The 13274-nt window shown below is 32.9% G+C and overlaps 3 protein-coding genes and 2 long non-coding RNA genes across 5 annotated transcripts; 2 read left to right on the forward strand and 3 right to left on the reverse strand.

Moving 5' to 3' along the window:
- Window positions 1-255: 255 nt before the first annotated feature.
- LOC17887406 (alpha carbonic anhydrase 1, chloroplastic) lies at window positions 256-2935 on the reverse strand. Its single transcript, XM_006291477.2, has 6 exons — window positions 2847-2935; window positions 2622-2740; window positions 2149-2470; window positions 1636-1738; window positions 1345-1527; window positions 256-644 (listed from the first exon to the last, which is right to left on the reverse strand). The coding sequence occupies exons 2-6, from the start codon at window positions 2704-2706 to the stop codon at window positions 477-479; spliced, it is 861 nt and encodes a 286-aa protein (XP_006291539.2). The 5' UTR covers window positions 2707-2740; window positions 2847-2935; the 3' UTR covers window positions 256-476.
- A 1769-nt stretch (window positions 2936-4704) lies between these two features.
- On the reverse strand, window positions 4705-6296 carry LOC17885315 (cytochrome b-c1 complex subunit 9). The gene is made up of 3 exons (XM_006292082.2): window positions 6063-6296; window positions 5684-5731; window positions 4705-4978 (listed from the first exon to the last, which is right to left on the reverse strand). The coding sequence occupies exons 1-3, from the start codon at window positions 6180-6182 to the stop codon at window positions 4928-4930; spliced, it is 219 nt and encodes a 72-aa protein (XP_006292144.1). The 5' UTR covers window positions 6183-6296; the 3' UTR covers window positions 4705-4927.
- Window positions 6297-7301: 1005 nt separating this feature from the next.
- Window positions 7302-8037, reverse strand: LOC17886499 (protein BIC1). The gene has a single exon (XM_006293149.2). The coding sequence runs from the start codon at window positions 7883-7885 to the stop codon at window positions 7430-7432; it is 456 nt and encodes a 151-aa protein (XP_006293211.1). The 5' UTR covers window positions 7886-8037; the 3' UTR covers window positions 7302-7429.
- Window positions 8038-9611: 1574 nt separating this feature from the next.
- On the forward strand, window positions 9612-10235 carry LOC17886986. Its single transcript, XR_002834019.1, has 2 exons — window positions 9612-9760; window positions 9893-10235. It is a non-coding gene; the product is annotated as an uncharacterized LOC17886986 (long non-coding RNA).
- A 1171-nt stretch (window positions 10236-11406) lies between these two features.
- On the forward strand, window positions 11407-12461 carry LOC17886503. Its single transcript, XR_002834006.1, has 2 exons — window positions 11407-11758; window positions 12057-12461. It is a non-coding gene; the product is annotated as an uncharacterized LOC17886503 (long non-coding RNA).
- Window positions 12462-13274: the final 813 nt, after the last annotated feature.

Below are 13274 nucleotides of genomic sequence, written 5' to 3' on the forward strand. Positions count from 1 at the left end.
GAGAGAAAGAGAGGTCCATCAATTTTGATACTAAATAGATATACTTTTAGTATCTATATAGTAGTTACGAGAATTATTGTTTGTTTGTTTGTTTGGAGTTGGCAGGAAAGACAATGACAATTAATTTGTCTTACACTTGTTCTCTTTTTCTTTTCCTCGCTACAATTATTTCTAACCAACAAAAAAAAAATAAAAAAAATATGGGATATTAATGTAGCCGTTGTTATGGATACTATATATTAAAACATATACGTGGATCCAAATAAATTATTCCGACATATAGGATTATTAGTTGGTTCACGTTGTTTCAACGTATGCACATACATATCTCACAACACAACATTATATTATAAAATTGGAAATCGAAGAGATCAAGTAGCAAACAAGAACACAAACACAAGTACCACATAAGATTATTATTTAATTTCTCGCTAGCTAGTCTTACAAATCTATAGCGAGGGTTCTAAAACTAATGTTTAATTAGGTTTCTTCTTTTTATTGCCGGTATCTTTTGCATGGACAAGCTCGTGGAACATCTCCACTCTCCGGCCGTTGAGGGGTTGACAAGGTCTTGAATTGTTCTTGAAAGAAGTATCCAATGGAGATCGGAGTAGTTCTACTTGTTCCTTTGACATTGACCTCACCTGCATTTATTTTAATTTATCATCATACACAACAATACACGGCAATCATAAATCACGATGTCACATTAGTTTGGACCCTTCCCATTACAAAAATTGTCAAATAAATATGAAAGTAAGTAGCTAGCTGTGTGTTATCAATCTTTATATTGACTTCTCTCTGTTTCATTCAAACGTGAATAACAAGTTTGACATTATGGGTGTTTAAGCTTAAAAGCTGGGGCTGTGGAGCCCAAAAGACACTCAAATTGGTTTGAATATTGTCAAGAAGAATTGAATAGTCTATTAACTTTGGATCAAGTTTGAAACTTGAATATTGTTACGTACACTATGTATGGTCTCAATAATCTTTGATATCTTTATTAGAAATTAAACCTAAAAGAAAGTGAGGTCCTAGTTTCCCGTATTTTTAATTAATGAGTACTAAGGTAATTCTCAAAAATACCAATTTTTATGTATTTAATTTATCCTCCACAACAACAGTAACCAAGATTTTAGAGTTCTAACATTATCACAAAAATGATTGTTTCCCACTTCCTAAAATATTTTAAAATCAGTTGAAAAAGTAACTCTAGTCTATACAATTTACTAAAACACTAGATCATTCACACCAAAATTCACATATAGTAAATAATTAAGTGTTTTAAAAAAAAAGACAGAAACTTTTGTTTTACTTAAGAGTAATAAAAAAAAAAAAGTTTACCTTGCCAAGGATGGTCCAAGAAACGTCCTCGGAGCAAGGAGGAGTAGTGAGTGAACCAAAGTATCTGTAGTACTTTCGAGTCTTACGTTCGATGTGTCTTGTGTCTATTTCTCCTACTTCCACTTGAGCTGATTGGTTCCCTTTGCTTATCTCTTCCTTTAGCTTCACCACTTTCTCCTTCATCTAATCATATAATTTCACATTTATTAACATAACAATACCTAATCAAATTAGCTCAATATAGTCACATTAATCAACTATTGTGTATATAGTCAGTCCTCAAAAAAGTACCTGAGAGAGGAAAGGCTCTTCAGCGCCGATTTTGAAGAGACTTGCTACCACAGCGAAGCTTCCATCTTTTGCTTGGTGTACCATGTGCAGCTCAGCTGCATATCTAAGTCATTTTTCATTTTATTTAATAATTATTATTTAACACTTTTATTTTATTCTCATAAAAAAAAGGGAAGCTAAATTTAAATTATATATAACTCCAACACCTAGTAGCAGTAACACTCAAAAAGAAAAATAGGCAGGATCAACATGGGCTTTAACAGGCCAGACTAACCCCAAAAACATTTACCAATGGGCTTTGTGACTCTTATGGAACATATAAGTATTTATGGATTTTTCTCAAATTTTGAATTACAAATTGGCTTATAAGTCATACTCGATTATTTGAGTATTCTAATTCATTGGGTAATCAAACAAAGAATGAAATTTTATGTTTATGGAATATAATTTTATTTGACCATTATAAAGATTTTAAAGATTATAAATAAATTTACGAAGAAATTAGGTGCTTACTGGACTCCATGGAGATGATGTTCAGAAGGAGTGTGCCAATGCATTTGCACTAAGGTATAATTCTTATTATCTATAATCACATCTCCTGCTCCTTCCCCGAAGATCATCGCAACATTACAGACGTGGTCAACCAGCGTTGCGTTTGTGAAGTAGTAATCGCGGTGTAGCGATTCCAATCTGCGGTTGTAAAATGTTTGTCTCCTTTGGATATCAATCGGAGACTGCAATTTACCGACCGCGCATTTGGTGAAGTGAGGGTTTAGATGTCCCCATCGCTTTGGTCCGTTTTTGCCTCTATATCCAAAACCTATTCCTTGTGTCTCTGCACATTATTACATTACCAATTTGCTTTGTGTTAAAAGTTATATATATATTTATTCAAAAAAAAAAAAAGTTATATATATAATATATTCACTACTTAAGGATGAAACCTCTAATTATATATGGATGAGGAGAAAAACAAAGAGTATTACCATAATTACGAGCATTTGTAGGGGCAGTGCAAAAGAGGGCAATGGCGAAGAAGCAGAGCTTAATCATCATCATCTTGTTCTTCATGTTGTGCTTTGATTCCTGTTTTGGTTGGAAAATTCTGCAAAAAAAAAATTAAAGGTGAAAAGCGTTTCCATTAGAAAAAATAAAGAATAGATTAATGATTCCAGAACTTAAACTTAAGTAATGAGTTTTTTTTTATAAACCTGTGGAGATAATAATGTGTGTTTATAACATTACTGCATGGCTGGCACAACTGCACTGGCTTTGCTATTTATAGAGCCCTCTCTTCTAACATTAATTTTTTTTTTGGTCAAAATAATAATAAAAGGCAATAAAAATGAATAAATAAAAAGTTGAAAGATTAGCTAAATTCTATCCAAGCAAATTTATGTGGTTATTTATTCCCTAAAGAAAAGAAAAAAAAAAAGCATACAGGTTGGTGGATCATCATCAGATATATATATATATATATATATATATATATAGGCATACATTACTAGTTTAAATGAACTTTTTTTAACATCGTATTCTTTCAAATAAAATAATTTGTATTTGGTCAAGAGTAAAATAATTATATTAATTATGTTGTGTATATATAATATATTATATATTCGAAATATGTAGTCAACTTTTTGGGTTCAATATTATCTTATACGAGGTCAATATGGTTAAATGTAGCTAGCTTGACCCAAGAATTATGTAGTCAAAGTATCTCATATGTGATATGTGTCAAGAAATTCAAGAACGTTCATGATCAAAACATCTTATTTGGAGGAAACAAAAAATACGTTGAATTCCGTCAAAGATGTAAAACTAGAGTAGAAAATGCATACGATATATATAGTAGTCGTCGTGTCAAATGCTTGACTAGTAGAGTTAATTAATTAACTGAAACCAAATTTGGCTTTTATAAAGTATAGGGCATCGTTTGAGACATTAGGGTAAAATTAAAGTATCATTTTAGTAAATTAAAAACTTGAGTCAGGAAATTTTTTGTTATGTATAAATGGTGAATGGACCTAATTTTATCTTTCAAAAAATGTTATACAAGATTGTTAATTTCAAAACTTAACGAAACAAATTATTGTCTTTATCTTTTTGGTGTGTGATACCTTTTCGTATAATCCACAGATGGTGCCTGCCTCATAAAAACCCACCTCCCATTTTTCTTTCTTTTCTTTTTTTCATTCTTTTCTTCCCACTTCATATCGAGAAATTTTTTTCACGATTCCTATATCTTTGTTATAAATATATAAAAATATTAGCACAAAATCATATAAATGAAAAAGGAAATTTCTCTGAAAATGTAAAAGAGAAAAGTGAAACATGTGATGTGATGATCAGGTAGGGCACAACATAACGGTATCAAGACAAAAAAATGCCTTCGGAATATTCATCTGTCCATACTCCGACCACGATAACATCACATTTGCACCAACTCCGATCTCTAACAAATCTCTTGTCGCAACAAAACAAAATGCATTATGCGAATCTATGGATGGACAATTCCACTTGGTTTGCCCATAACGATCCTTAATTTTTTTATTCTAAAAAATATTTGAATGATATGATAGGTTTGCACGATGTTGATCTTCTCTATATGCATGGCCTTCAAAAGTAGTGGTGCAAATTGTGTGATTTACGGTCAAGAGATCGTCAAAATCTGAACTTCTACATTTTGCCCCACAGCTTAGTGGGAGTCTTCACTGCACAAAATTGAACCATTGTGGTTTTGTCGGTTTAATTCCCACTTAGTATCATGAACATGATTCTATTCTATCGACATTCGACAGTGACTTCTCTGGTTATTCTTCAAAGAACTCGTATAATCATAAACCTTCTTTCTTTTTTGGGATCCAACATTGAGAAAAAAAGAAATGAAAACACTTTTAAATCTGACTACTCTCCTTCATGATTACATTATCACGAGGATGGAAAAACTAGACCTCAGAATATGGACTCTGTGTACATTAAAAGTGACGCTTCAAGAAACCAAAGGTGAAAGATAGAACATTCATGAATGGAAATTTTAATGGAATTTGCTTTAATTAAGGACAACGATTAATTATAATGCCAAATGACGACTTATGATGACAATGTTATCATATTCCACAATGCAAAAATTCAATTAAATCAGAACCAAAAAGCTTTAGGTGAAGTATTAATCATCCCAATGATTTTATATTTTATTCAACATAGAAAGAGAGACTTGGTAGAATGCAAAACAACATGGAAATTTCCATTTCTTGCTTTTGGTCTGAGAGATTAAAAAAAGGAGTAAATCTCATTCTTCTACTGGCCTTTGACCCAACACAGAGATGTCTTCGTACCGTTTCTGCAACATGACAAGAATATCATGTTATGAGTATATAGAGTAGATAATATGTGAAAGAAAAAAGTCATGAAGGAGTACTACCTAGCACAAAACATAGCAGGAGAGCTAAAAACATGGAGATTCAAAATGTAAGCTAGAACAGGCGAACCAAGAATCAATAACAGATCCAATATTAGCTAGTTTATTACTCTATACAAGTTTTCAGCTATCAACTAGTCAAACTAAACAGCTAGCAGAGATAGGGAAGATGACTCAGGCCTTGTTCCTTTACGTATGCATATGTGTTTATGTTACCATTTGAAGTATAAAATGCAAAGATGCATATGAAAACTTTGGCGTTTATACTTAGCAAAACCATGTCCTGTGACTATAACATAAGAAGTTTAAGCAGAACTGAGGACATTTCTATATCAAGATGGGCAGTACAGAGAATGAAGAAACAAATACCATCGAAACTCTAATTCAAAAGACTATAAATATTAACAACATCAATAATACCAAAGATTCTGTGAATAAAAAACTGACTAATTTCCATAACCCTACAAAAAGGCATTTTCAATGAAAGGTAAAGAGTATCTGATGTTAACAGAAAGGAACAAGTATAAATCATGTTTGACGACAAATTCGAATTGCTAGAAAAAGGATTCAACATCACAACATAACAACACCAAAGACATAGATTCAAAACAAACATATAACACATACCCCAACGTTGTTGCGTTCCCACAGCTTATGAACACCGTAATCCACAGCCTGCAAATAATATATGAACCCTTGTGAATATCAAAATGCCACAAATTTCACGAATACACAAATGAATCGAAGTTGAGACTCAAAACTCTGTAATCTTATGCTTATGAAAACCCCAAAATCAAAATCTTTTATCACAAGTTACTGTCGGAATTGCACAAAAACTATAATCTCCAGCTCTCTATTGTTAGATCGATTAATCCATCCAATATCAATTTCCCATTAAACAAAATCCCCGATTTCGTTCTAAAGCAAACCATAAACACAAAGCAGATCCGGAATGATACGAACAGTGATATGGTGTAAAGCAATCGAAAAAACTCTGATCTCTCACCCGTTCGCCAAAAAATGCGCCGGCGATGATGAAAGTGACGTAGACGGAGTTACGGCGCATGATAAGCTTGTAAAAGCCCTCGAAAGCGCCTTTCTGATTTCTACGAGCAGCGTACTCCATGATTGATTCGTTTGTTTCTCAGGCACCTGATCTCTCTACGTATTTAGGGTTAGTGAGAAAGCGATCTACAACCAACAATGGCGAGGGCGTAGCAAAGGAGACGATGAGATTTTCGCAAACTAATCAGAAATGATTCTCTTTGACTCATTCGTATCTGCAAAAAGGCCTTATGGGCCTAAATTGATAGGCTCAATAGCCCATTTACTAGAAATCCAAAAGCTTAGTTTGATTAGCCTAACAAAAAAAAAAAAAACCATTGTTGTATAAAGCTATTCTCACATATATAAGAAAGCAGCACATTCTCATTACGTAATACGCACATGTGTTCCGTGTTCGTTCCATGATCACTAAGTAACTGAAATGGTATCTTTTGATCTCTCTTATGTTACATTTGTCTAGCTCATGACGCAAACATATATATATATATATATATATATATATAGGCTAATATAAAAGATGATTTTAAAATTGGACATATCGCAAGTTAAGAACATGATTGGGTATATGTTTCGGCACATGCATATAAAACATTAGGAAAATATGGGAAGTTGTCACATTCAAAAGTTGATAACCTTTCAACGAAAATTCTGATGATGATTTAAATTAATTAGTTCTGATTCTGAAGCTTTGAACAAAGACTTTAGTCACCTAGCAAAGAAAGAGTAAAATCTAACAGTAGAGAACCCCTTTCTAAAAAAGTTCTGGTATAAAAATGTGTTTTTTGTATAAATGTTTCTTTAGCTATATGCATAAATCTTATAAAGAGAATATATATGTATAGAAAATTCAAAGGGGTTATATGTATATATATCTTGTAAACTATTAACTTGAAAAGAAAAGAAAAAACCTTATACCTCTTTGTGAAACCGACCTTATTATATCTATTCCTTGGATCGTCAGTTATAGTTGTATTGTAAATGTGATTATCTAAACGGATCGAATCACGGATATATAATAAAAATGTCAGAAAATATGTTCTATAACCTCACCTATACAACTAAAGTATAGGCATTAGGCAACTACATTCCACGCAATTAGCAATGTTCTCTAAGATTATAATCATGAAAAAGGCGAGATCAACAATATGTAACACTCATCAGCGCGATTAATTAGCAATAATGTTCTCTAAAATTATAATTATGATTATCACTGTATCAAAGTCTAGATCAACAATATATCAATAGTGTCTTATTATTGAAGTACAAGAACCACATTTTATGTATATATTGTTTAAATGTATAAAAGATTTAGCGTAAGATCAAGCAACGACTGTCTAATCGTTGTAACCCACGAGAAGCTGAGGCAGCTCGCCTAGCTTCCTCAACAAGAGCAGCACGTGCAGACGAGATCCCAGCAGGGACTAGACACGTGTCGAACGTTGAACAATCGATCCAATCCTTAAGAAGCTCTTCTTGTCCCCATATCTCAGGTATCCAAACCCTACCGGCGATCTCTCTCCGGTGCTTCTTTAACCTCTCTCTCCCACTGTCCACTACTCTCTCCTCTTCTTGATTCTGTCTCGGTTTCGGTTTCTCTTCTTGAGGCAGAGCTGGATCTTTCTTGTCGGAAACAGATGAAGACGCTGCTGCTTCCTCGGGCAATCTTGGCGGATCTTGTTTGGTTTGGTCGGGAAGATCAGGCTGAGAAGATGGACCGATCGGGTGGACCATTGGAGGAGACGTCGTATCATCGATGTTCGTCATGGTTTTATACACAATATAGTAAAGCACAGATTCAGATTCTTGGAGGAAACAAGAAATAAAAAGATGAAGAGAGATGTGAGTTTATTTTTTTTTGTTTTGGTGTTGAGAGATTCGGTGTTGATAATATGTATTTGTTTTTTGTTGGGGGGTTATGTAAGGAAATGAGAAAATCGGGTGGGAGGTTGTGTTACACGTCGACGTAAGTCATTTTGTTTGGTGAATTTTTCTTTTTCGCTTTTGTTTTATTTGTATGGTAAGTGACAACTTTACGTGTCTTTTTTTGTAGATTGGATTGCTTTGGCCCTTAATTTTTGGAACGTGAATAAAAGAAATAAATCATCAATATAGAAACTAAACTATTGATTAGACCATTCTTATTAAGTGTTGATTTCTTCTTTTCTTCAAATTTTATTTTTGTGCAATTGGTCATCAAGTCTTCACATATATGGAGTTAAATGATTTAGTAGTTGTGTTGTAAAACACTCAGTTAGAGAATCCTTAAGGAGAAATTTATGAGAGTAATGCATTATAAATAGTATTATGAGAATTTCTCATGAAAATATAGCCATTAGTCAAAAAGGTCTGAGAAGAAATTTTGATTTTACATTCAAAATAAAAACATGTAAAGAGATTCAGGTTTGTAACTGTTAATAAGTTGAAATATTTGTTATTTTTTTGTGAATATTCATTAGTAATGTGAATATAAGAAAGCATTCAAAGCGGTTGGATTTTTTGGGGAGGGATCATGAGGCTGATGTTGATTTAGGATTTATTCCATTGAAATATGTTTAGGTGGGGATACCTGTGAATTAATTGATCCTGATAATGAAACCTGCAAAATATTTGATAACAATAATAGTTTTTTTGTTTTTGTTTTTTTTTTTCCTTTTCTCCAACTTCAATCAAGAAGAACAGAATTGGCTACATATATTTTTTCTGAAAATAAAATAATATTAACATAATAATTAGACATATAGAGGTACCTCTTCTTTCTCACGTAACAGTATAGGGAATTCATTTGTCGCTTTGATAACTTTACTTTCTCTTAATCAGATTTTTTTGTTACATTTAATCATAATATTTTTATGCCATCTCCATGTAATTATGTTAGTTAATTTGAGTTTTTGCTTACTCTCTACAATTTGAGCAAGAAATTAGAATAGTAATATAGGAAAATTAATGTATCTCTCTGCAGAAAGCATATATATACGTACCATCAAATGGTATATATGTGTGTCCTCTGTCCATATATATGTGACTGTCTGATGTAGATGTAGAATTTATTGAGATGGAAATATATTATGTGTCGTGACTCGTCTGGAAGATCGAAGAAGGATATATTTAGTGCAGACGTTAACATGTAACCACACTTTGAAGTTTGATCTTATATGGTCCTCTCGCTTTGATATTTTTCTGAACTAAGTACGTAGACGTGAACTCGCGTGATGATGCGCAAAGATCATGATGAACAAGTAATACATATATATGGATCCTTTGTTGACATGAATTAATTATCTTTATTTGTAACAAATTAACTACAAAGTTCTCGAATATAAATATCACAATTTACAAATAGACTAATTCATCTTGGTTAAGTATATATATATACTTGTTTATTGAGGAGATGTTACATCTAGCTGATGTACAAAACCGCGTTTTCAAAGCAATATTCAAGAAGTCATCAAAGTTTTGACTTCAGATTAATCTATTCACCAAACGTTTGATTTTGTCATGCTTCAATTTTTATATATACACTAACTACTCGTAGACATGGGAGGGAGAAGAACAGAACACTGATCATGAAGAAAACAACAACACAAGCTTTCCTTCTTCTATGTTTGCTATGTCTGTCCTTTCAGGTTCGTGTCAACCAAGGTCAGTACTGATCTCTTCTTAGTTTTTAAGTAACGCGCGACTCTTTTATTACCATCGTTCCATATTAAAACCCTGATTAACTCTTTTCTTTTAAAATCTCTAATTATAATTTTTAATGTTTGGTAAAATTAGCTGGACGTGAGATATGCGTAAGTCCCTCCCCACCCTGTGGAGCTCCTCCTAAGAGAAGTGAAGAGTCGCCGGGACATACTTATAAAAAACCTTGTAAACCAATTCCAAGACCACCTCCTCCTCGGGATTGCTAGCGACGTTGAGCTTTCGACATAAGCCCACCACAGATATAACATCAATGTTTCGTTTAGTAACTATATCTTACAAGACTAATTTATATGCACGGTGTGCAAACGATATCACTTAATTATGCTATTGTAATTTCTTTCAAAGACTCATGTATAGTACTGGTCCCAAAAAAAATATTAATTAATAAGAGAGATGATAATAACAATGTTAAATAGAGTCATATCTATATTAAGTATATAATTAGCAACTAAAACGGTAAAACCACATATGCCTCTTCATAACACATAGTTTGTCTGTGTAGATGTCAAATTTATTGAGATAGGATATTTTGATCGTGCGGTGACTAGCTCGTGAAGCTTTAAGGATTATATTTAGTGCAGACGTTAACATTTGACCACACTTTGATGGATCTATAGTTCTCTCCTTTTGACATTTTCTTAATTTACCCTGTTTATATAATTATATATATAGTTCATCAAACATTCATACATTCATGTCGAAAAGTGATCAGTTCAAAACATGTGTTTACACAAGACAATGTAACCAGAATGAAAATTAAAGGGGAATTGTAAGTTGTTAGGAATAGTTCTATTGATGCATCCGCTTGTGAGTTGTGTCGCCTGCATTGTCATGTAGAATTTAAGAGAGATCAATGAAGGGAAGAAGAGCCCTGCTCAGAGTATGCAGTTGTGATATGTGAATATTCAATAGTCATACATAGAATATACAGTATTCGAATGGGTTGAATTAGTTTATTTATTTTTATATTTGTGAGGATCATGAAACTGATCATTAGGGAGGTGTTTTGTGTGTGTGTGTGTGTGTGTGTGTGGATGATGGTTTCGGTAGGCTTACGTCTTGATTTGTTTATCCAGAAAATGTTACGTAAATGATGTAAAAAAACCGTGTGTTTGTAGATAACAAGAAATCATTCCAAGGTTGAATTCAATTTTCTATGTATCTTAGGAATAAAATTTACATGAGAGAGTATTTTAAATAAGATACCACCATTAGCTTTTTTTGTTTCTTTATTTTCTTCTCTCATGATCAAATAAAAGAAAATTTAAACACTATGGATGAGGAAGCTTCAGACAAAGAAATCATAAATGCCAAAAATACTTGAAAAGCTAGTCACACAAATGTAGTGTATTGTATAAGGCTAGACGTCGGATAAGATATTAGGATAATACCTTAAGAAATGTTAAGAAATATCTATTATATAAGAAACAATTTTAAGACTAAACAATTGTAAGAACTAACCTTAAGAGCTCACCATTAAAAGTGCTATGTATACTTTATTCGGCGAATATTGAAGTTAATAGTCATTTGTGACCTATTCGATAATCGATACATAATGAAAATTTTGGTCTGTGAGGAGGCTGCAATTGATTTAGGGAAGTTTTGTGGAAGTTGAGTTTGTTTCAGAAGGCTTACGTTTCCATTTGTTTATTCATATTTCATAAGATGTTACATAACCGCGTTTTTGTAGAAAACAAGAAGTCGTCGAGGTTTGACTTCAATATTTGTTTATTCACTTATACCTTTGATTAAGTGTTGCTTCAATCTATATATATATATATATATACACCGGTCGACACGGAGACGAGGAGAGAGGACAGGAGCAAATGAAAATGAAGAAAATAACAACGCAAGCTTTTCTTGTTCTATGTTTGCTTCTTATACTTTTATATCTATCCTTCGAGGTTCGTGTCGCAGAGGCTAGACGTCGTCACCTAGGTCAGTCTCTTCTTATTCCAAAAAAATTCTCTCACAATCAAAATATAAACAATGTTTTGAATGTTCTGTTGCTGATGGGGCGATTAGTTCCCCCAATATATTAAATAGTCTAGTTTACAAACGGGTTACCTTTGGGCCGTCTACTAGAACCAATCTAACCTAATCAATTTCTTTTTCTAAATCGCTTATCATCACGAAATATTTTTAATAATCTGTTTGTCCCATGGCTTTTTAAATAATGTGTCGGATAATTTTTTTGGGAAAAAATACTGAGTTTTTAATATTTGTTGTGTGTTAGTTATGGTGCCGAAAACCCAGATATGCACAAAACCTCCCCCACCGTGTGGAGCATCTCCAAGTGGAAGTCAAGTTACGGGACAAATGGATAAATCTGGTTGTAAAACCATTCCACGACCTCCTCGCGGATATCTGCAGTGCTCTCAGCAAAAGGGGTAGCTGCATTGAATGTGAACTATACGGCCAGGTTCTGATAAAGATTTTCAAACAGAAGCTCAGGCACGTTATAGAAGAAAAGTTTCGTTACGTTTAGCTAGTAACCGTATCATTTAAAATAATCGTTTGCATGCTGTGCCAAATCTGTTGTGTTTGTTGAATTATGACATTTTTTATCACTTATTTAAGAAAAACCATGTATATAATATATTGTCAATGAAGAAAATAACACTAGCGTTTCTTCTTTTAAGTCGTCTCTTTGAATTCATAAAATCTATGTACAACTATTTAGTAAGTAATTTATATACATTTAATATATACATATGTTAGAAAACACCCATCGGAAAGATACATGTATATAGTGCAGATGTTAACGTATAACCAGACTTTGGATGATTCGATTTTTTTTACATGGTCCTCTCATTTTGATATTTTCTTAAGTTATCTTGTTTATTCTTGATCAAACATTTATACCCACATATCGTAAATATAATTGTGTATGTACAAAACAGAGTAGATATGTTAACCTTTCTATCCGTTTATCCAATTGTAAACGCAAACTCTTGAATAGTGTGACAGAGACTGAGATGTGACCATTTCTAATAGCTGTTAAAGAATCACCAGAGATGCAACTTAAGTAGCCACACCGAATCATTCCTTCTCCTTACGTTCAACAATCTCATGTAGAGTATCAAAGTGGGTCTAGACTCTAGAGGGGAGCATAGCGAGACTGACCTTAATTTCTTCTTCAAGAACTGTGTGGGATCTCTCTATGGAACTGCATGCCTTCAGTGAAAGATGAAAAAGGACGTCTCGTTACCTTCTTAACGAGGACTTCAAGAAGGACGTATTTTCATATATAGTTAGAGATATCAAGATCGACTACTTGTAACATTTGTTGTACGAATCGTAAATGCTGTGTAATAAAAGGAGAGAAGTAAATACCTAATTCGAAAAGACTTTTTACCTACATTAATATATGGGAACCTCCAAAAGTCTTGTATCCGTAATTACACAGCTAGGTTCATAATATTGAAAATTTTAGTGAACTCTTTATTTATTT

This window comes from Capsella rubella, unplaced genomic scaffold, assembly GCF_000375325.1.
Source record: "Capsella rubella cultivar Monte Gargano unplaced genomic scaffold, Caprub1_0 scaffold_5, whole genome shotgun sequence".
In the NCBI taxonomy this organism is placed as follows: domain Eukaryota; kingdom Viridiplantae; phylum Streptophyta; class Magnoliopsida; order Brassicales; family Brassicaceae; genus Capsella; species Capsella rubella.

Bases quoted from the DNA above. Each gene is read 5' to 3' on its own strand.
- LOC17885315 (XM_006292082.2), bottom strand. From the start codon at position 6,182: ATGGAGTACGCTGCTCGTAGAAATCAGAAAGGCGCTTTCGAGGGCTTT. The intron at 5,732-6,062 runs GTGAGAGATCAG...TATTATTTGCAG, and splicing joins GCGCATTTTTTGGCGAACGG to GCTGTGGATTACGGTGTTCA. The intron at 4,979-5,683 runs GTATGTGTTATA...GTCATGTTGCAG, and splicing joins GGGAACGCAACAACGTTGGG to AAACGGTACGAAGACATCTC.
- LOC17886499 (XM_006293149.2), bottom strand. From the start codon at position 7,885: ATGACGAACATCGATGATACGACGTCTCCTCCAATGGTCCACCCGATC.
- LOC17887406 (XM_006291477.2), bottom strand. From the start codon at position 2,706: ATGAAGAACAAGATGATGATGATTAAGCTCTGCTTCTTCGCCATTGCC. The intron at 1,528-1,635 runs GTACTTTTTTGA...TTATATGATTAG, and splicing joins AAGAGCCTTTCCTCTCTCAG to ATGAAGGAGAAAGTGGTGAA. The intron at 645-1,344 runs GTAAACTTTTTT...AAATAAATGCAG, and splicing joins CTTGGACCATCCTTGGCAAG to GTGAGGTCAATGTCAAAGGA.